General features: G+C 40.6%; 1 protein-coding gene across 3 annotated transcripts in view; it reads left to right on the forward strand.

Annotated features, from left to right (window-relative positions):
• The window catches only part of kdm4b (lysine (K)-specific demethylase 4B), a 57,799-nt gene that overhangs the window by 482 nt on the left and 36,370 nt on the right, over positions 1–20,947 (forward strand). For all 3 annotated transcript variants that reach the window (XM_050055649.1, XM_050055651.1, XM_050055650.1), the window contains exons 2-5: positions 7,631–8,061; positions 8,205–8,380; positions 10,061–10,175; positions 10,582–10,775. In XM_050055649.1, the coding sequence (XP_049911606.1) occupies positions 7,657–8,061; positions 8,205–8,380; positions 10,061–10,175; positions 10,582–10,775 (890 nt within the window). In that variant the 5' untranslated portion in view covers positions 7,631–7,656. The remainder of the gene's footprint in view (positions 1–7,630; positions 8,062–8,204; positions 8,381–10,060; positions 10,176–10,581; positions 10,776–20,947) is intronic.

A 20,947-nucleotide genomic window follows, 5' to 3' on the forward strand; every position in this document is an offset into this window, starting at 1 on the left:
TGTAATGTTAGTTGTGCAGAGCCATCGTCGCCCTTAGCAGCAGCAGCAGCAGCAGCAGCCTGTAACTGCCTTTACCTGTTAACAAATTACACACCGTCGTCTTACCCTCTTCGAGTCGGAGATAATGAATTCACTTACAGGGGGAAATACTGTTTATGAGTAACGTTATTAGCATGGCAGCTCTCAGTAAAGGGGGCAGTATGCTGCAATATTAAGACAAGTTTCGGGCCCAGATAGGGTTAAAGGGGCTGTGTAGGCCCCTTTTTGTTGTGGTTAGACAGCTGGGGGTCATGTGGCCTGTCGTGATCCATTGAATGGGTCAGTCCCGGTTAAAAAGAAGGCCCATGCTTATGAGACAGCGTTAAAAAATTGGGATGAGTAAGTATTAATTGTGAAAATGAAACATGTAGTAAATTGTCGGGTTATGAGCAGCCAGTTATCTGTATCATCTGCCTTTATCAGTCACTGTGCAGGAAAGCTTGCTGTGTTGAAGATTTATTTATAAATACTATATGTTTAATTCATCAAAGATATCTATCTTGCTTGAGGCCAATGTCGTTTCAAGCTCACGCCATGTTTCCGGGTGTATTGGGTGTTTTTGCTTGATGCAAATGACTTGTTGAATTGTCTTTATTTGCCTTGCTTGTAGCATGAACTGGTGTGTGAGGTTGGGCACGAGAAGCTGCACGTAGTCCATTTTTATGGCTGTAATTATGTGCTGTTTTGTGTGTGTATGTTTGATTTGAGGTCAGAAATACTATATGGCACTATCCAAACTATTTTATTACTTTTTTTTAATTTTAAATTCTGTTTTGGCATGGTAAACCTAAAGTCAAAAGCTTTTAATAAATGTATTTGTCATAATATATTATCAAATGTGATGAAACACTAAAAGTGGCATGTTTCTTGCAGTTGGGGACAGTCAGTGAGAAAATGTTTTTGTTATTTGTGCATGGCACAAATGTGGTTTACAGGGTCTGTGCATTCATTTTCAAACAGATAACTTAATTGTATGCCAGTGCTTGTTTGGTGATGGGAAAATTTCTGTCAAATGTCTTTAATTTGCTCATCTTAATTAAGCTCTACATGCACGTCCGGAGTACATATCTTACACAGTCAGCAGTCATTGTATTTTTTAATCTGGTATGTCAAGTTTTTTTTCTATCCTGAGCAGAAACCAGAAAACAGAGCCTGCAGCAGGCTAAGTTGGGATTTTTTATAGACTAATTTTTGATTTCATGAAATAGAATGGAAGCCAGATGAGGACCCTAGTATCTATGTGTCATACGAAAAAAGAAAATATCTCGGCAATATTGATCTCAGAGGAGAAATTGTGATTTATTGCAGATGCTCCGATGTAAAGAACAGAGAATTATAAAAAGTAATAATAAGAGTATGAAATAGAAATATGTAAATATAAAGCAATTAAATAAAATGGCAATGAAATTGTGCATTAAAAATAAAAATAAAATGTGTATTGTGCAACAGTGTTTCACACAAGTACTCAAGATATTAAAACTATTTAAATAAAATATATATTCAGAAAGAACAAAAATAGTTTGAGGATCGCACACAGATATGTCCGTCAGCAGATAAAACTTTTTTATCTGCTGACGGACATATCTGTGTGTGATCCTCAAACTATTTTTGTTCTTTCTGAGTATATATTTGGACTACGCACCAGGAGGGTCAGAGCGCAGTGGTAACTTTGAACGATAATAAAATATATATTGTCACTGTGCTGAGGCTGTAAGTGTGAAGAAATAACTACAGTACACATAGAATAAAACAAATACAATAAGAGTGAACATAAGAAATATGTATGCATTGTGTGTTGAATAAATATAGACATTCAAGAGGTGAATCACGTCAAATGTTTCCATACAGGGTAGGCAGAGAAACAACCTGCTGATTCTGGTGTCAAACAGAGAACCACAGGTGTTAAAATGGATCACCTTATTTATTGCAGTTAGCCTAATTGTTAAGTCTACAAACGGTCAGAAGGTAGCAGGGTGGGGTCAGTGTAAAAATGTTCAAACCGGTTTGATATTAAAGGCGCTGTATGTAAGAATATGGCCAAAACGGTTACTGCACTCAAATTCAAAATACTGCCGCGAGTCGTGTCCGCCCCCCCGTCCCCTACAGTTTCTTGGTTGCTGGACAGCGGCACGCTGGAGACTGATTTGTTTGCCCACGGGCGGCTGCCGTGGCAGGGCTGCGTTGCCGCGTCCTTGATCTTCGGTTTTCCAGCGGACCGTTTGAGCAAGTCCGGCTTCTCTGCTGCTAACGCTGCTGCCGGGATACAGCTGAGGAGGCGCCGGCTGCTAATGCTATGTACCGGGACATTGCTAATGCTGCTTGCCGTGCTGCTGTAGCTCAGTCGTAACTGTAACTGATGCTGAGACTCTACTGACTGTGTGACTGGTAGACGGCGGTGGGTGGCGCAACAGGCCAAAACACAAATTCAAAACATAAACATGATTTGCAGACCGTAAAAATGTTTTTTAAATGTGAATATTCTGGCTGTACTATTGTTGTCGGTGAGATCAGTATGTTATATGAACATTATTCCTGAGTCTCTGTGACATATTAGGAGGATTTTACGACTTTGCTTTAGATTTCTTACATATAGCTCCGTTAAGTCTAATGGCAGACTGGTATACCATATTTTACCACTAAGGTATTGCATGTGACTGAGCAACTCCTCCCACAATACTGTGTCCCAACAGTAAGCAAGCGTCTGACTATCACATCACTTAACATCAGACCTCTGTCCACACTGAATCCATTATATATACGCACTTCATTACATCATGTAGACAAACCAGCTAAATATCTACTTTGCAATCAGGATCATACTGGAGACGTAACCGCTTAAAGAATGGGTGATTAGCCTACTTGCTGATTTGTGTGTTTGTAGCGTTATATTTTAAACAAAAAACACACGAGCATTAAGCATTTTGGTATTTACTGGAAATGACAAACAATATAGCCAACAGCAGGTAGCCTTAGCCTAGGTTGTTATTAGTGATGGTCATTTACTTTACCAGAAACGTACAGCTCTCTGACGTTCTCCACCCGTTCTCGTTATTTCACTGGGCGTGACTGGAATAAACAGAAACGGGGCATCCATCTGACAAAAGTTCAGCTCTGAGCGGTGCACAGTGTTGCCCATGGTAAGTTGGGACATCTGTTTCATTGACTACAAGTCCAAAATGCTGTCATATTGGTGCAAGTTTAAGTTTTCTTGAGAGACTAAGGTTACATTCAGAAATAGTCTTTTCAAGTGCTGCAGCACAATGTGGCACAAACTGAACCGTTCGTAAATTCAGAGCGCTTCAGAAATGTACCAATCAGTTATTCAGAGCACCACACTTTGGGAGCAGCAGAAGGTACTCTGGGCACCCTGTTTAGGGAGACAGAGCAGTGAATGTGTGATTAACTTAACTGTTTGTTAATTCATGTAGAAATGGAAAACAGCTCTGTTATCTCTAGAGCAGCAGAATGGTTTTACGAACACACCTTTCCTCTGAGGTGTCTGCTCTGGTCACCCCCAAAAATACATGAACCTTCTAGTAAACAAACATAACGTGTGCTGCTGGTCCTCCCTCCCACCTCTACTGAAACTTGATCTTCATGGTGGTGGTTTGCATAAATTCAAACCGTTGTTAGTTCTCACACCACACTGGACTGGCAAAACAGGAAATCAACCCAAGATTAGAGTGTAGTGTAAACACCTGTCACAAGTTCCCAGAGCCCAGTGTATCAAGTTAATCACATCAACAGACCAAAATCCAAAGATTTTCAGTTTGCTTTAATGAAAAATCGAGGAATTTTTTTTTTGTTAGAATAAAAGATCGACCAACCAATTGTTATAGCTCTAGATTTATGCCCGAGAGAAGTCTGCGCTTTACAGGTAGCTCTCACAGGTGTCCTTGGAGCTGCTGGGGTTTGCTGTACCTGGGGTTGCTGGTTTGTCAAACACAAGCCTCAGGGCAGCTCTAGTCTGTGTAAACTCTCATTTACACAGTAAGCAAGCACAAGTTGCCAGTAGTATCAATATTAGGATTAGGGGTGGACATGTTCTGTAAAACAAAGTTAAGTAAAAGCCCCCCTGCTAAAAGAGTGAGATAAAGGGAGAGATTCTGTGGGTGACAGAGAGAAGGAGAGGGGGAGAGCAGCAGTTACAAGTGAGGTGAGAGAAAACAATTTGTTAGCTGTTTGCTTAAATGAAAAAATGAAAAAAAAAAACCCAAATAGGCCTACCTACAAAACAATGCCATTAAAATATTCAAGCATACATCAGTCACGCAGCAGTAAACCAGAGAGAATGGCGGTTTGTCTGTATTTTTTTTAAACTACTAACTACCTGTTAGTAGTTTATTAACTAGGAGTTAATTTGGCTAAGCTTAACTTTCTCTATTTTTAATGGCTAAGGGGCTGTACATGTGCCGCATCTTTAACTGCCTGGGAAATGCGAGGTTGGGCACTGGGCGCTACTTCTGCGACTTTTTTGAGCCAGCCTTCAAGAGCGTGGTGGTAGGTTGCGTCTAAGGTTGCTAAGTAACCTTAACAAGCACCATATCATAGCCTATTCACCTGCAGAGCTGATCTTCCTCCAGGTGCCAGTGGACAGATAAAAAAGCTCTTGCAGCCCTGCACCAAAATAATCAACTTTTCCATATTTATTACAGACTAGGGCTGCAACAATTAGTCGATTAATCAATGACTAATCGACTATTGAAATAGTCGGTGACTATTTTAGTAGTCGACTAATCGGTTTGAGTCATTTTTCATAGAAAAGTACTATAAAAGTACCCCAAAATACTCTTATTGAAGTGAATACGAAACAAGATATTAGATGACATAATTTTGGGGTTTGGGAGAGACAGACTGACATTTTTCAACATTTTAACACATTATTCGATAGAACGATTAGTCGACTAATTGAAGAAATAATCGACAGATTTGTCGAAAATGAAAATAATCGTTAGTTGCAGCCCTATTACAGACTGAAATTTATAGAAGGAAAAGATATCTGTCATCTGTTACTGGTTGTTCTTTGTCACATGACATACGATTAGAGTTGTACCGATACCGATACCAGTATCGGAAATGCCTCTGATACTGCCTAAAATGCGGTATCGGGTATCGGCGAGTACAGCCTATGACCAATCCGATACCACGTAATGCCTCACGTCATTACGCATATGCACGCTGCAGGCAAACGAAATGGAAATGGAGCGGAATTTAAAAAGCATTCTACTGTAGCCTTTAAAATGTCTTTTTTTACCAAATTGTGTGGCTGCACTTTAACCTGTGTCTTGATCTGTGTCAACACTGGATAATAATACTAAAAAAAGTTTTATGGCATTCATTCTACTATTATGTATTCATTTCTTAATATTTTACATAGAGTGTTAGGAGTTGAGACATACAACAATCATATCCCATCCATTTTTATTTTACGCGCTGGTATCGGATCAGTACTCAGTATTGGCAGATACCTAAGGTTCAGGGATTGGAATCGGTATCGGGAAGGAAAAAGTGGTATCAGTACATCTCTACATATGATGCACGCTTTATCTTAGCGCACAGCCGTTGTGTCCTTAAAAATAGGTGCTCGGGAACTGTGTCACTCTGGTATTTGAGCGCGCCTGCCATACGGCAACCTTGACAATGAATTTGAGGGCGCAAAAAAATGTGGCATGTGTACAGCCCCTAAGTCCAGTTCTTAGAATCCGCCCTCTCCACAGAGTTGACTAGAAACGTGTAGACTAGAGTGTTTCGAGTTCACAATTCTGTTTGAATATCAAGCAAAAAAAAGTTTGGGGACTTGAGGACAAAAAAATAGTTGGAGCTAACCATCCTATGATTATTGGTATTGTATAACAATAATTCATAATACAAAAACATAACAATATGCATTAGTAAAAGTTAAATGCAGCTTGAAGCAACAGGTGCATTTACACCTCTTCGACATATGACAAAAATGTTTCTGGTGCAATCAGATATTAAGGATAGACCGATACATCGGCCGGCTGATATATCGGGCTGATATTTGAGTTTTTTTACTTGTATCAGCATCGGCCGATACGCGCGTGGGTTCGCGGATTTATTTTTCCCTGGCATGATTTACAGACAGGCATCCACGGGCAGCTCTGTGTTGCCGGAAGACCCTGCAGCGCACATGCAGCGAATCCTACTGTGTACAGTAGTTGTTGTTTTATTTATGCTTCAGCTCAAATATTTGTTTATTTTATAAAGACATTACTGGAAGATTTAAGAGCACTGAACTCTTTTTTTATTTGAATGTATAATAATAATAATAATATTGTACCTGTTCTACCTCAACTTTCCATCTTGTTTTAGTATTTTTTACTGTTCAATAAATGTTTCTTATTTTAAACTTGAGACCTGTAATATTTGTTATCATTGTGTCATTTTTTTGACGTAAATTGAGGGAGCAAAAGCAGTATCGGCCCCAAATATCGGCTCAAGAAAATCGGCAGTCCATAATCGGTCATCCTCTAAGGGTGATGGAAAAAAATCGGTATCGGCATCGGCCCTAAAAAATCCATATCGGTCTATCCCTATCAGATATCTTTATGGCCCAAACGCATCAAAGTGATAATTGATGCGCCTGATTTTGACTCATGTCCACTGATGCTCCTATGATGCACTGTGGGCTTAGATTTGTAATGCAGACACCACAGAACCAGTAGTATTTAAGGAAAAAGTCGCTATTAAGGGAAATTTTTGTATATTACAGATACCCTCCATTAATTTTCTATAGCCTACATCACAAGTTGAGTAGCCTATAATGTAACACAAGGCATAAATACACTCAAATTACAATGAGGACTCATAATGCCCTGCCTAGTATTAGACTAACTTAATTTATATCCACACTGATGCGTAGCCCTGCCAACATACTGGTTTTGCCTGGGTTTTAAGAGAGTAGCTGAGTGAGGAAAAATTACAATGTTGGGCAATATTGAAAAGACACCTCGATTTAGAGCAGTCTCAAGGGCAGGGTCTATCTTCTCTATATTGCCATTGTTACTCCTCATTGGTTCCAGCGCAGTGGACAACAGTTGGTTGACAGCATCGGTGTTATTCCTGACTGTGGTGCTGACTGGCTAATCTGTAGTGCCTTAGGGGCGCTCATTAGTCGTGTTTTTATTTCAACATAGAAATAGCTGTTCTATGTACCAATGTTGAGCGAATCAGTAAACTCGAACTCAGTGGTGGGAGTGGGAGTGTTCCAAGGTCTGGACCTAGGCAAATATCTTTATTATTTTTTAGTAATTGCTGTTCTATATAATATATATATTATATTCAGTTGTCAGTTAAAGGAAAAGTGAAGAATTTTTGGGTGGATTTGTATGAGGTACTTATCCATAGTCAGTGTATTACCAACAGCTATTGGTGTAGCTATTGGAAGCACAGATGGAAATTTAAGGTTTCATTTCTCACAGTAGTTTTTTACCTCCCTAATTTAACTGTAAGGGGTATGTATTCTTTGACATGTATAGTGTATAATGTATGTTTGCAAAAAGGTGCTGGCAGTTTGAAAGTAACTGAAATAGACTAAATATGTCCTCATTGCCAATGCTCTCCCCTCCAGGTTTACCTGCAACCCTTAAAAGACCCATGGCTACCGACATGCCCATCGACACGGTGCCAGCTCCTCGGCCTGCCCCAGCCTCGCCCCCTGACCCTGCCCCGGCCTCTAATCCTGCTCTCAGCCCCAGTGCAGCACAAGACCAGACTGCCACCCAGGAGCCGGCAAATGGTGAAATCATAGGCCCAACAGCAACTTCTTCTGAAAATGATGCTGCTCCAGATCTTTCCCCGGCTCTGCCCACAAACCCAGATGTGGCCCCAGACGTTGCCCCAAAGGTTGAGCAACCTCCGGCCCCTCTGCCGCCAGCCAGCGCCAATAACCCCAGCTGTAAAATCATGACCTTCCACCCCACCATGGAGGAGTTCAAGGACTTCGCTAAATACATCGTCTACATGGAGAGTCAAGGAGCTCACCGTGCTGGCCTGGCAAAGGTGAGGACAAACTATTCAACTAAGATTCAGATGGGCTGTTGAGTGTTAAGAATAAGTTGCATGTGGCTGCAGGTCATTGTGAAACCCTCAAGATCAATGTCAACTTTCTGAATGTAAATATAAACGCTAACAATCTTCACCAGGTGATTCCCCCAGAGGGCTGGAAGCCGCGAAGGTCCTATGACACCATTGAAGACATGGTGATTCCAGCTCCCATCATGCAGGTGGTGACCGGACAGTCGGGTCTCTTCACCCAGTACAACATCCAGAAGAAGTCCATGACTGTGAGCGAGTACCGCAAGCTCGCCAACAGTAAAAAGTAAGTTGGTTCCCAGTCCAGAGACCTTATGTGGTTGCTCTTTTATATTTGGAGACATTGTCATCATGGGCTCTATCTTACACCTGGCGCAAAGTGGCTATGCTGTGGAAGTAGCAGGGTAGTAGGGTACGTAGGTCTTAAAATTAGGTGTGGCGTATTGCTATTTTGAGGCACCAGAAAGCAATTGCACCATTGACCAATGAAAACCTGGTCGAAAGACATGGTATTTAAAGGGCGCGTTATTGAGATTGTAAGATGCGCTTACATAGGCGGGCTCCCAAAACACTGTGCTTGTTACACACACAGGGATACGCGGATAGGTTGCGTGTGTAATAATACATCATTAATGAGGGAAATATTTATTACATTATTTAAAATGTGAATTTAGCAGAGAGCAGAACTTCAGTGCCGCTTTCTGCTGCAGACTTTCCATTAAGAGAGAAGCTGTGCATCTGTACGACAAGCAGTATAACTTCATTGATTATTTCAGAAGCTAAATGTTTAGTTGTTTCCTCTGTCTAGTTTATAACTAGAACTGTGTAGCATTTAGTTTTGCTGCTTGAATGTCCCACAATATTTGCTGCAGTGACATGACTTCTCTTCTTAAATTACTCTCAGCAGAAAAGTCTGCCATGTATATAAATAGCAGTGCATCAGGTGCAGGTGCTGGTACTTGCTTTTAAAGGCAATAGTATATTAAAATTTGATTGGTTAAACACGCCTATGATTAATTAAGAGCCTAAATAGAACCCGCTTGACCTCTGTGCCTTATTTTGCACCCACACTATGCACAGCTGAACTAGCAAAAGAGGCTGGACATGCCCTAAATGCACTTTCGCCATGCACTTTACACCATAAGCTATAGATTATTTAAATAGTGCCCCATGTTTTTAAAAGGGATAGAGCCTGATGATGAGAGGCTTCCACATGACTTTTTTCCTCCAAGCAGTGTTGTTGTAGATTCATGTTCTCACACGTTGTTCACTTTAAAGAACACTGGTTTATCAAGAATGCTGTGAAAATAAAAAAGGAATAGCTTGTACCACTTATCCAAACAGTCATGCAAATGGTTAACCAACATCCCCAACAGTGATTGATCTATGATGAGCATGACACTCCTCAAGCACGTAACAAATGGTTTGTTTTCTGCTTGAATTGTAACTGAGTGATGCCAACACTTGGTACCTTTTACACAGTTGTATATAGCTGCTGCTGAGATAAATAATTCACCTTTGGAAAATGGTGTTGTCTTAAAGGAGATTTTTTTTGGATTCTTTTTCTGTTGATCAGTGTTAAAAACAATTTTAATCTGCTGATTAGAAGTTAAAAACCAACACAACATGAAAAAGATTAACAGAAAGGAACAAGTACTTTGTATAGTCTTGTTGCTGTAGGTCTGTTGTGGTGTCTTTTCTGCCCTCTAGTGGTCAGAAATGCTTAAATTAAATTGAATAAAGAAGATAGTAAAACCATATCTATATTTACTGAGGATTTAGCAAAGGAATGGGCATGTAAAACACTAATAATAGTCAATATGTTGCATATGATAACACTGATATTTTCCACTTTTGCTATTAAGACTGACTGCTCATAGTGCTGGATGCTTATCAAAATGAAGGTTCAGCTGAAGGGCCATCACCCCACTCACCGCTCACATTATGACTCCTGTGCTGTTTTCAGGTACTGCACACCTCGGCACAAAGACTTTGACGACCTAGAGAGGAAGTACTGGAAGAACCTGACATTTGTGTCACCCATTTATGGTGCCGATGTCAGTGGTTCCATCTATGATGAGGTGAGGGTTGTGTGTGTTCCCAAGAAGTGTGTGAGTGCTTGGGCTGCTTTTTCTAACCCTGCTTATTTTGCTTGGTAGAGTTATTAGTCAGGACTATTATTCAGTGATTTGAGGACAAAAAAAAGACTTTTGGCACTATGTGCCAGTAGTTCAACTATTTTTAATGACAGCGTATGTTCTTAATATGAGAAAGCTAGTTTTAAGATTGTGTTTCATGATTTGTTCTCTGCATTAAAAAAGTTTTACCATGGTGACCAGATATGAGGTCAGGGAGCCAGCAGTTACATTTTTGTTTGAGTACAGCACCATCAGGTGGTCACAAATAGACTTAGAGAACCACTGTGAGTGTGGTGTGCTAACAGTTCTGTACATGCTAATCTAAAAAAAGCCTTTTGTCTCTGTTCAGGACATTCAAGAGTGGAACATCGGCCATCTCAATACGCTGCTGGATATGGTGGAGCAGGAGTGTGGCATTGTCATCGAGGGTGTCAACACTCCCTACCTGTACTTTGGCATGTGGAAGACCACATTTGCTTGGCACACTGAGGACATGGACCTCTACAGCATCAACTACCTGCACTTTGGACAGCCAAAGTCCTGGTCAGTGGCTTATTTTTTATTATCATATAACTCAAATTATACAACATAATGGAGGTTATACTTTAGATGTCAGCAGCAGAGTTCTGCCACAATTTCATGCTGCATAGATAACTCAGTTGAGGCCTCAGCACATCTAAAGCCACCTTTGTCTGTGCTCTGATTTGGCTTTTTAGGCTTATTTCTGATTACTGATTGAATCTAATCACTGATTATCTGTGTGTGACTCATCGCAAAGCAGACATTTTTACATCAGTTTTACAAAAGTAGTGCCACTGTAGGCTTGGTTACAGACTCCAACCGGTTTTATGATTGCAAAAACCACAAAACTGGTTGGATGGGAAGCTGTGTGACAAACAGCAGCTGACAGTGTTGGCTTGCACTGTGGGCACACCAACAGCAGGAAGACGCTGCCTGCCTGATAGTATCTAAACTCCTACGGTGGTTAACGGCACCATCTAAAGACCATGTGGAACCTAGCAGGAACATAATCTGCCTGTGTGGTGCAGATAGAGCAGCCTGATAAGTCAGGCAGAGAAAACAGTGTCTGAGTGAAGGTTGTTTATTTGCTTTATGTATTTGAAGTTTTACATGGTTTAATTTTAAGAACTGCAGGCAGAGTTATTTGTAATTAATACCAGCTTATTATGACTGGTTGGTCCAATGAGTCAGAGCTGTTACTTAGTGTTTTAATAAATCTATTCACTGTTGGATCCAGAAAATGTCAGGTAATCGTCAAAACAGCCTTTTAACAGATTACTAGAGTCTACGGTATGGTCTTCAAATATCGTGTTTTACCCGACTGAGAGTCCAAAACCCAGAAAGCTAAGGTTTACAGTGGTAGAAGACTGAAGAAGCTAGCAAATATTTGTGTTGGAGAAGCTGGAATCTAAGAGTGTCGGTATTTTTGTTTGAAATGGCTCTAAATATGCGGTCTGTTATCAAAATTAGGTTTGGGCTGTATCTATTTTTGCCTTCCTTAATACCTTCCTGAAATTTTCCGGGGGTATAAGGTGTATGACAGTGTTTGTGTGCAGCACTATCCCCCATCAAAGTTGCTAGTCCAAGTGGAAGCTTCTGTCCCTGCAGCACATGTTCTTTCTATTTCACTGCTGTTTGATCTGCTCTGAAGTATACATGAGCGGTCTTTTACCCATTTGTCTTAGTGAAGCAGTCCAAAGCGCTCATGACAGACCGGGGCTAGAACGTGGGAAGGTTTTATTGGGTGTTAAACATCAAAACTTAAGGCCAACTACATCATTCATAGTTTTTGGATTCTTGTTTTTTTCAGGAGCAGCAAGCTTTAGATACTACTCAGTCTCTGCTGTAGACTGTAATGCTGTTTATTAGTGTTACTTTGAGCACACCACTGAGGTTTCCCACTGATTGTTTCACCATCCGAGGGCTCCTTATTTGGTAATAAACGTTTGAGATATTTGATCGTGCTTGACATTCTTTTGTTTTCAAATTGGGTTTTGACCTTTAGATACAAACACTTTATGGATAATGCTAGAATTCAGTTTTGTTTGTCATCTCGTCTTTCATCATTTCCAGCTGGTATTTCTAAGAAGTGTTTAGAAATGTTTTCCCTTTTGTTTTCACATCAAGTCACTATGATTTGTCCTCGGATTCTTCAAGAATTGCAATTTGTGCGTCTCTGGGGACTGTTGAACAAAAGAAAAACATCATAACCTGATTTTCCCAGGTGTTGTAAAATTAGAGGTTTGATCCAAACTCCACACTTGTGAATGCGCAAAAAGTTTGCCGAACCATTTGTAGCTGCTGTAAGGGTATCGATAGGGATTTGAGCTATTTTGCTCACTTGCTTTCTATTCTGTGCATCATTATTATATTTCCCTCTGTTTCTGTCACTCACCCCTGGAGGTCCTTGGTACCTGCAGAAAATGTTCTTTTCCTTTCCCGCCTCTTGATTTTCTCTTGTGTGTGTTTGTTTTTTCCTTTCTTTACCTCCACGTTGTTTTCTATCTGTGGCACTGCGGGTGGTGAGCAGAGCCAACCCAGCCCTGGAGCATTTAGAAATACAGTATTACCTGTGTGTGTGTGTGTGTGTGTGTGTGTGTGTGTGTGTGTGTGTGTGTGTGTGTCTTTTTGCACTCTCACCTGTCTTCCTTTTTGTCACAGTATGCTTCCCCTCCACCTTTCTCCCTCTCCTGTCGGCTTCCTGGAGTGGTGCTCAGTATATGTGTGTTAGCAGTTCCCCCTCTCCGAGATGTTGATGATCTCATTAAAATCATCTATCTGTCTCGTTTTCACACCTCTCACTGAGAGCGGGAAGGTATCATTACAACTTAACTATCAACGTATACGTGTGTGTGGGTGTGTGTACATAAAAATGACATTCATCAAGCTGTGATTTCCAATCTGGTGTTCAACAGGCTTACAGAGCACAGTGCAGGTTTATGCCTGCACTCTTCTTCAGACGTTTAAGAAAGCTTCTGCACACTTTTCTACTGCAGATTTCACATTTGTCTTTTGTAGCAAACTTCTTGAACAAGAGCTGAATGAATTAAATGCAAGAAATTTTTCAGAGGCCTTGTGGAACATCAGTTGTGATAGCATGTGTTCAAAGACACTGTCGGTGTGTTACGCAGAAAACAGGTGCAGACATTTGGACATTCGTTAAGGCCACCAGTGCAGTGTGTGCTTCCCTTAAAGGTCCAGTGTTTATGATTTAGGGGTATATGTTGGCAGAAATTTAATATAATATAATATAATATAATATATTAAGAGTTCTCTTTAGTGTATAATCACCTGAAAATAAGAGTCATCGTGTTTCATTACCTTAGAATTAAGGGTGAGTTTGTGTACAAAAATCTCTAAACGTTTAGAGTGGGTAATTTTTTTCGTGTAAACATGTACACGGGTTTCACCGTTGGGCAGCGCTGTTGCATTATACCAGTAAAACCCCAGTTATCGGAATACCAACCGAACGGGCCATTTAACGGTTACAGGCCGCCACTCTGAAATATCGCCATTTCGACGGTCCGCCATTCCGAATTCTGGTCCCTGAGTCCTGACATTAAGCTATGGTGAGCCTGTAGAAGCCGTATTTTCCAAGCATGTCAGCGATTTTCACCGGGGACGCACGTGAGTAATTCAGGCTGACATTACCTGTTTTTCAGCGAACTCCTCTGGTAATTTTATTAAAACGCATGGCATATAGGTCCACAGTAACTTAATATTACTATTATTATTATTATTATTATTATTATTATTATTATTATTATTGTTGTTGTGTCTTACAAGAGTGGGCTACAATGAGTACCGGCCATCAAATCACAGCATCCGCGGTGAGAGGACACGGAATTGTGTGCGCTTTTACGCACACAGGTCTAGGCGATCATGGATATTTGATGTGGGAAAGATGTAGCCAGATGTATTACCTGTTTTTAAGCGGCACCGAGATACGTGGCTCGTCCGTCTGTCCGTAGCATGAGTCATGTGCGCCACTTCACCACTGACCAGTGCGTAAAAGCGCAAACAATTCCGTGTCCTCTCACCACAGATGCTGTGATGTGATGGCCCGGTACTAGAGAGACCCCCTTAACGAACGCGCCGTTTTAATAGAACGGAGCACGTAAGCTACTGACCTGTTGTCAAACCCGGTCTCACACCATTTCTTGTCATATTCACAGTCTATCACAGTTAATCAAGAATTAGTATCACCCTGTTCCCCCTTAAAAAAAACGTTTTTCGTGTACTAATTTTTCATAACCATTTATGATCTCAACACGTGTGAGAGACAACACTGGTCTGAAAGGTCAGAAAAACCGGTAAGAGTCCGCTCATGTTAAATCTGTTGTCCTAGGCACTCCTTTTAAAAGCTCTGAAAGGTGAATACCCGACAGATTTCAGGCTTATCTATTATGGTTATATGTGATGAAGATCACTATAAAGGAGAAGCAGTTGGATGGCAGGTGACCAGACTGTAAGAAAACACAAAGGTTACAACTGCACTGACCGTGTGACTCCCAAGAGTTATTTCAGTCTCTAGAAGGGCAAAATTAATCGATGCATTAGAATATTTTCACAACTACATGATTCTCACAGAGACGAGGGGAACCTTACAGGATAAACAAAACTGTTAACTGTCAAATAGTCCAGTAGGCTCATGAATTTAATTGTTAATATTGAAAGAGATTTATGAGGGAACTCCAACCTTTTCAGGGTTCCCCCATATGAGCCACGACTGGCAAAAGGAGTAGTGGAAGCCAGGGTGGACGAGTATATACACATAAGCACGGCCCGAGTCAGTATCTCCTTCTAAACAGAACAAAAGTGAAAGAAAGAAATTTCATATCTGATAATCTACCTGAGAAGATACCCAGCGGACTGACTTTGACCACTGATGGACTGGCTGTGTTCTTTAAAGGTGTTTGAGTCGTCTACGTGTGGAATTGTTGTGTGTGTGTGAGTGTGTGCAGCTGACGGATGCATGAAACCGCACACTTGCCAAGCTTGATGCAGCTTCCAGCAGTGCCTTAACCCTTTCCTATCAAGTCTCTGATAGTTCAGTTGCTGTGTTTTAGCTGTTAAACTGTGTTTGAATGCATGTTTAAAAACTTGTTAAGTCAAAACGTATAAAGTTGTGCTACACAAAGATGCCTGTGCCTTAAATATTTGCTATCCAGTTCAACTGAAAAAGGGATAAATTGTATAAAGTATTGATGTTCTGGGCGTGAAATAGGGATAAAGTCTAAGTGTGAGAGTGGTTTAAGTCTCACTCTGTCCCAATTTGATTCAATTATAGTGGTTGTGGTGAGCATATAGATATGGACTGTTCAAGTGAGCTGTGTTAAGCTGAATGTCATTGCACACTGAGTTTGTGAGTGTGTGTGAAAAGTGTGATGCAGTTAGAAATTACAAGTAGTGAGTGTGGTTGCTTGGGCGTGGCACAACTCTAATACAGCATAAAGAATTGTTCCCCTCACTGACTAGTATACGAATGAAGGTATGAGAGGAAAGACCCCGCAGGCCATTAGGGGGGTGGAGTCAATCCTCCTCCCCTTAGTACACAAACACAGACGGTTATTTTTAGAACAGCAGCTCTCTCGGCCCCCCTTCCCTTCGCGCTCGCAAGTCTAGAGCAGAACTGTAAGCTTTTTTATTTTTTCAAAGTTGGAAAATTAAAGGTGCAATAGGCAAAAATTGTAAATATGTTTTTTTTTCTTCATCTAAACATTAAAATTGCTTGCTCTGACCATATCTAATTTCAATTTCAATTTCAATTTATTTATTTAAAAAGGGACAGTGCATATTAATGAACATATACATGTAAATATGCCAGATTATAGCCGTAGGCTAGTTTCCATCTTTAGTCCCTTGGCAGGTTGATATTACATCAGGTAAAATAGAGAAAGAGAAAAAAGAAAAGAAACAAAACATATACAATACAAGTACACAGAACATTCAGTGGTAGGTGACCATTCGAGCTAGTGTGCAACGGAGGAAAGTGCTGACCATAAAGTGCTGGTGCATGTAAATAAAGTGCTGTTGCATAGATAAAATATATATTGCGCAGATTTAAATAAATACAAATCTAAATTGCACGATGCCCTTATAAAGTGCTAGTGCATATTAGATAGAGTGCTGCTGCATAACAGAAAATTAACCAGTACTAAATGAAGATTGCACATTGCCCTACTACATATTACTAATAAATGGTACAGTTATAAACATATAACTATAACTCTAATAAACATATAAGCAAAGTGTCGATGAATATATCACCAGTAGCTATTGTCAGCTGCAAACATCACAAACATCTAAAGGACATTCAACTCTCCGAAAAATCAGCTAAACAGACCAAAGGGTTCGACCCGGCGGGGCCAAAAGAAGGCACATTTGATGTGTGAGGATATGGAGCTTTGCATAAAAGACAGCAAACTAAAAACCAAACCCAAAAACAGTCGGAAGAAAAACGAATTAGAACTCAAAATCACAAACTCATTCAAAGAAGGCGGCCAGTGTTACAGAAAGAACATTCGAGAAGATCTTGTCGATTTAAAAAAGAGCAAACACGTGAGCGTACATAAAAATACCACACAAATGAATGTGTCAGACGCTGCCAGACTTTACCCATCCACATGTGGGACAATTCACATCAATGACAATTGTGAAATTAAAAATAATGAGTTGTTCCAAGTCCAACCAATGGTTATGAATCCAAAGACCAACAATTGTTAAATGTCAGGGACAACACACAAAATGTAGGGGGATCTCCATTATCCCCTGTTGTCCTCTCCATGTCTGCTGCTCCCCTGGCACGTCCCACACCCTCCACTTCTCAGACAGGTCAGACGGATCAGCCTGGGCCCACATCTAAGGAGAGATTGTTTTGCCAGTATGGCTTTTTAAAGCTAATATCTGCCCACGCTGAGTCTGCAGTTTGCCAACACATTAATGCATATTAACTTTTTTGCTTCTGAACTTGCTTTCTTCCTCTTTATACGTCCACTTATTTTTCCCCATACCATCATCCCTGTTAATACTAATTTACTTTTCCATGGATGGATGCACACCATTCATTTCTGTGCGTTTCCTTTTTCCTCTCTTTTTCTTTTAATTCTCTCGCTTGGTTTTGTTCTCTCTCTGTCACTCTCTCTCAGTGCTCGCCGAGCCTTCCCACCCTCATTTTTCTAAAATTGAATCATTTTCACTTTTACACTTGTGTGTGGTGGGGTAATTACAGGCTGTTAAACAGAGCATGCTCCCTTAAAACACACTCACACACATACACACACACGCACACTCTTCCTCTCATAGTGCAGCCGTTTGTGAAATTAAGTCCATTCCCCCTGCAACTCTGCTCCCATCAAAGTCAGACCCCACCATAACGACTACTACTGCTACACACATACACACTCGGGCGGGTGTGTAAAAGATCTCAGCCTTAGCAGTCTGTCACTTTCTCCTTGTCTTTATACCTCCATCATTCTTTTTCTCTTTATTTTCATTGCTGAAACCCTCTCAATCACCCCTCTCCCCCAACACACACCAGCAGATCTCCTGTCAGATAAAAGATTAGCCTCAGAGCATGTGAGGAGAAGGTAGGGAAAGACTGACGAAAGAGAATTGAAAGGGATATTTTGAAGTGTACCCCAGCTGCAACTTCCCGGGAAGGCAGGAGTTTATTATGAATCCATCAGTCCTCAACCTCCTCTGTAGTCCAAAGGTTTTGAACCGTTCCTCGCTTGCAATTTTTTTTTCTTTGTCCCAGAGGAGAGAGATGGAGAGCTGAAGATCTGCATATCGCATTAGTTGGAGTTTAACTGTTGGGGTGATTGGTAGGGTGTTCTAGGCTTTAACTCAGTGCACCTTTTACAGGTTGCATGGGTGTTACTTTTAATAGAAGTTACAAATACGCTGCAAGAGTGTCTGAGACATGTGAAAGAAACAAGAGATGTCAAGTGTGTTTGCTCCAGTATTTGCTAGGGCATAAAATACAGGAAATACTGGAAGTGAACTTTCACTGAATACTAAATACTTTATTGTAAATAATAACTTTCAAACCATAATTACAGGCAGCAGAGTCAGAAAAATCATCCAGTCAGTTGTAATTTGGAGTCTTGGTTATCTGGATGTCTAACAGGAAACTGACAGAAATTAAAACTCTCAGCATAACTACACAAGTGTCAACAAACCAGTGGCAAAGTAGCTGCAAAAGCACTTTTTCTGGCAGTTACGCTTAAATAAAATCTAAAATCAATGTGCAATTTTTTCTTTTTTTTCTGTTTTCACTTGTTAACGAACTGCTCCAAATATGTGACACAGCAAAAGTGGCTAATTTAGGCTATTTTTCTCACTTGTCTTAGCGTTAGCAGTGGAGGTATCTGACCTGGAATATTGTGTGAACAGTCCTGAGTTGGAATAACAGATACAGTATAATGCTGGTATTATTTGCTCACAGTATGATTGAATAAATCATGTACTGCTAGCTCTTTACTTCCCAGCTTCTGCCACAGCAGAGGATGGCAGTGTGCCATCCTGCCTACGAAGCATTAAAACAAACCCCCTTGCTTGTGTGATCAGGCAGACATGTGAGCTCAGTACTTGAATTTCTCTTCAGGTATTTGTGAGGACGGTTGTGGCAGACTGGAGTTGCATGCATTTGTCCTAGTAAAGTTTAAATAAGAGACACTTGCTTGTCACTATTTTAGTGCAGCAGTAATTATAGTTCCTCTTAACGCATGTGGATATGAAGTAGAAACTAAATAAGAAGATTGCACATTTAGCATGTCAGTCGAAGTGTACAGCATGCTGTCGTGACAGCTTAATTCCACCTGCCAGCCATGCTGTCCCACCGCAGATAAATTCTACTCCACCTCAGATAGGTGGAAAAGTTCAACCCTTCAATTGCTGTGTGTTGTTTTTATTTGTGTGTTTCTCTCTCTCTGCTGCCGGAGTGACAGACGTGTTGCTGCCATGGCAACCGTGGCCTTAGGAGGGAGTGAACAGGAGGAGACACGCTGATCGGCTGATTTGTTTAGTTCGATGCTGGGATGGAAGGGATCATCTGAGGGATGTTCTCCGCTCTGAAATAGATGCACATTTACACAAAAAACTCTGCAACGTGATCCTCCCCGAGGACACAGACGCCTTTAAAGGAATACTCAGACATTTTAGGAAATGTACTTATTTGCTGTCTTACCGAGAGTGAGATGAGAGGATCAATATTAATTTCATCTTCAAAACAGAGGGATATCCCTGACGTGTTTAGCCTAGCTAAGCACTGTAACACACATTACTGAACACCCACCTTGCTTAATCTCCCTGGTATGACTCCCAACAGAACTGCAGGTCTGACATCACAATGATGAGTGCAGTGTGATTTTTACTCTATTCATCAAGTTGTAAAGTGTGTTTTGAGCCACGTAGATATAATATAGACACATGTTATAATGCACGCAAGTCCTCACAGTGCACAGTATATCACACAAAAATGCTTTGTGACATTTTTTCAGTAACACAACAGCAGAAAGGTTCAAGTATTAGCAGTAGACAGTAGAAAAAGACGGATGCAGGAATGTTTGTGTAGTGTAGTTGTTGGCCATTTAGAAGCTGCTAAGGTACTGGTACGGTTTTAAAAACATGGACACAGTAATCCATGTGGACACAGAGTGCTTTATCTGCTCATATTGGCACACACAAAAAAGACTGTTGCATCATTATATTGTGTGGTTGGAACTGTGGTTTATTAAAACCAAAACCCAAAGCTAGACTTAAATTAATGCAGTGTTTTTTCGTTAACAGTGAAGTGAGACGACAATGGTCAGAAGCTGTCGTATTGTCTATTGTCTTAATTACAGCTGTGACCTGATAACCTGGTTCATAACTGTTGTTAGCCATCATGAATTATCTTCTAAGAGCAAAATGCACAAATAAAAAAAAAATATATTAACATGTAGATAATAATTATGAACTTACATGTTCATAAAACCAGGACAAAGTTACAGAAGGTAGTTAACTGCATATTTATTCACTAAAATAGGCCAGTTACAACTCTGAGGTTATAACCTAAATTTCAGTACATTTGTTTTTTGTCAGATGTCACTTGCTTGCTCCCAAATGGCATGACAGACTTTGGTCACGAGCCGCTGATATGGGATACTTGTGTAAATCCAGGCTGGAATAATAAGCATTGGAGGAGGCTGCACCTCTCTGAAGCTCCAAGCTTTCGTCTACAGATGGCAGTGTGGCACCGTGTCTTGGCACCTCTGACTGAATTTGACTTTGTCTCTTACTTTCTTTGTGTTGATTATTTTTCTCACTCTCCCCCCTCTCTCCGTCCTATGCTCCTGCTCATTCTTTTTATGTCTCCCCTTAAGTGTTGTTGCTCCTCCTCATCTCTCCATCTTTGTTCCTTTCTTTTTCATTTTCTGCTTCTCTTTCTCCCGTTGTTTGAGACATCCATACGGCTGTTGAGGCTTGAGTAAGGAGGGAGAAATGTAGGCACCCCACCCACCCCACCACCACCATAGTTCATTGCCTCAGATCTCTGGAGGTTTAAGCAACCCAGAGGAAATAATTGCAGTAATAAAGAGCGTTGTAATAACTTCACAAATGAACAGATCAGATCTGAGCTTAGCTGGCTCCCTCCCACTCTGTTTTACAAATAAACTTGCTTTCTAAATGTAGCATCTGACATTTAATGT

Source organism: Epinephelus moara, chromosome 10 (assembly GCF_006386435.1).
Source record: "Epinephelus moara isolate mb chromosome 10, YSFRI_EMoa_1.0, whole genome shotgun sequence".
Taxonomy (NCBI): Eukaryota; Metazoa; Chordata; class Actinopteri; order Perciformes; family Serranidae; genus Epinephelus; species Epinephelus moara.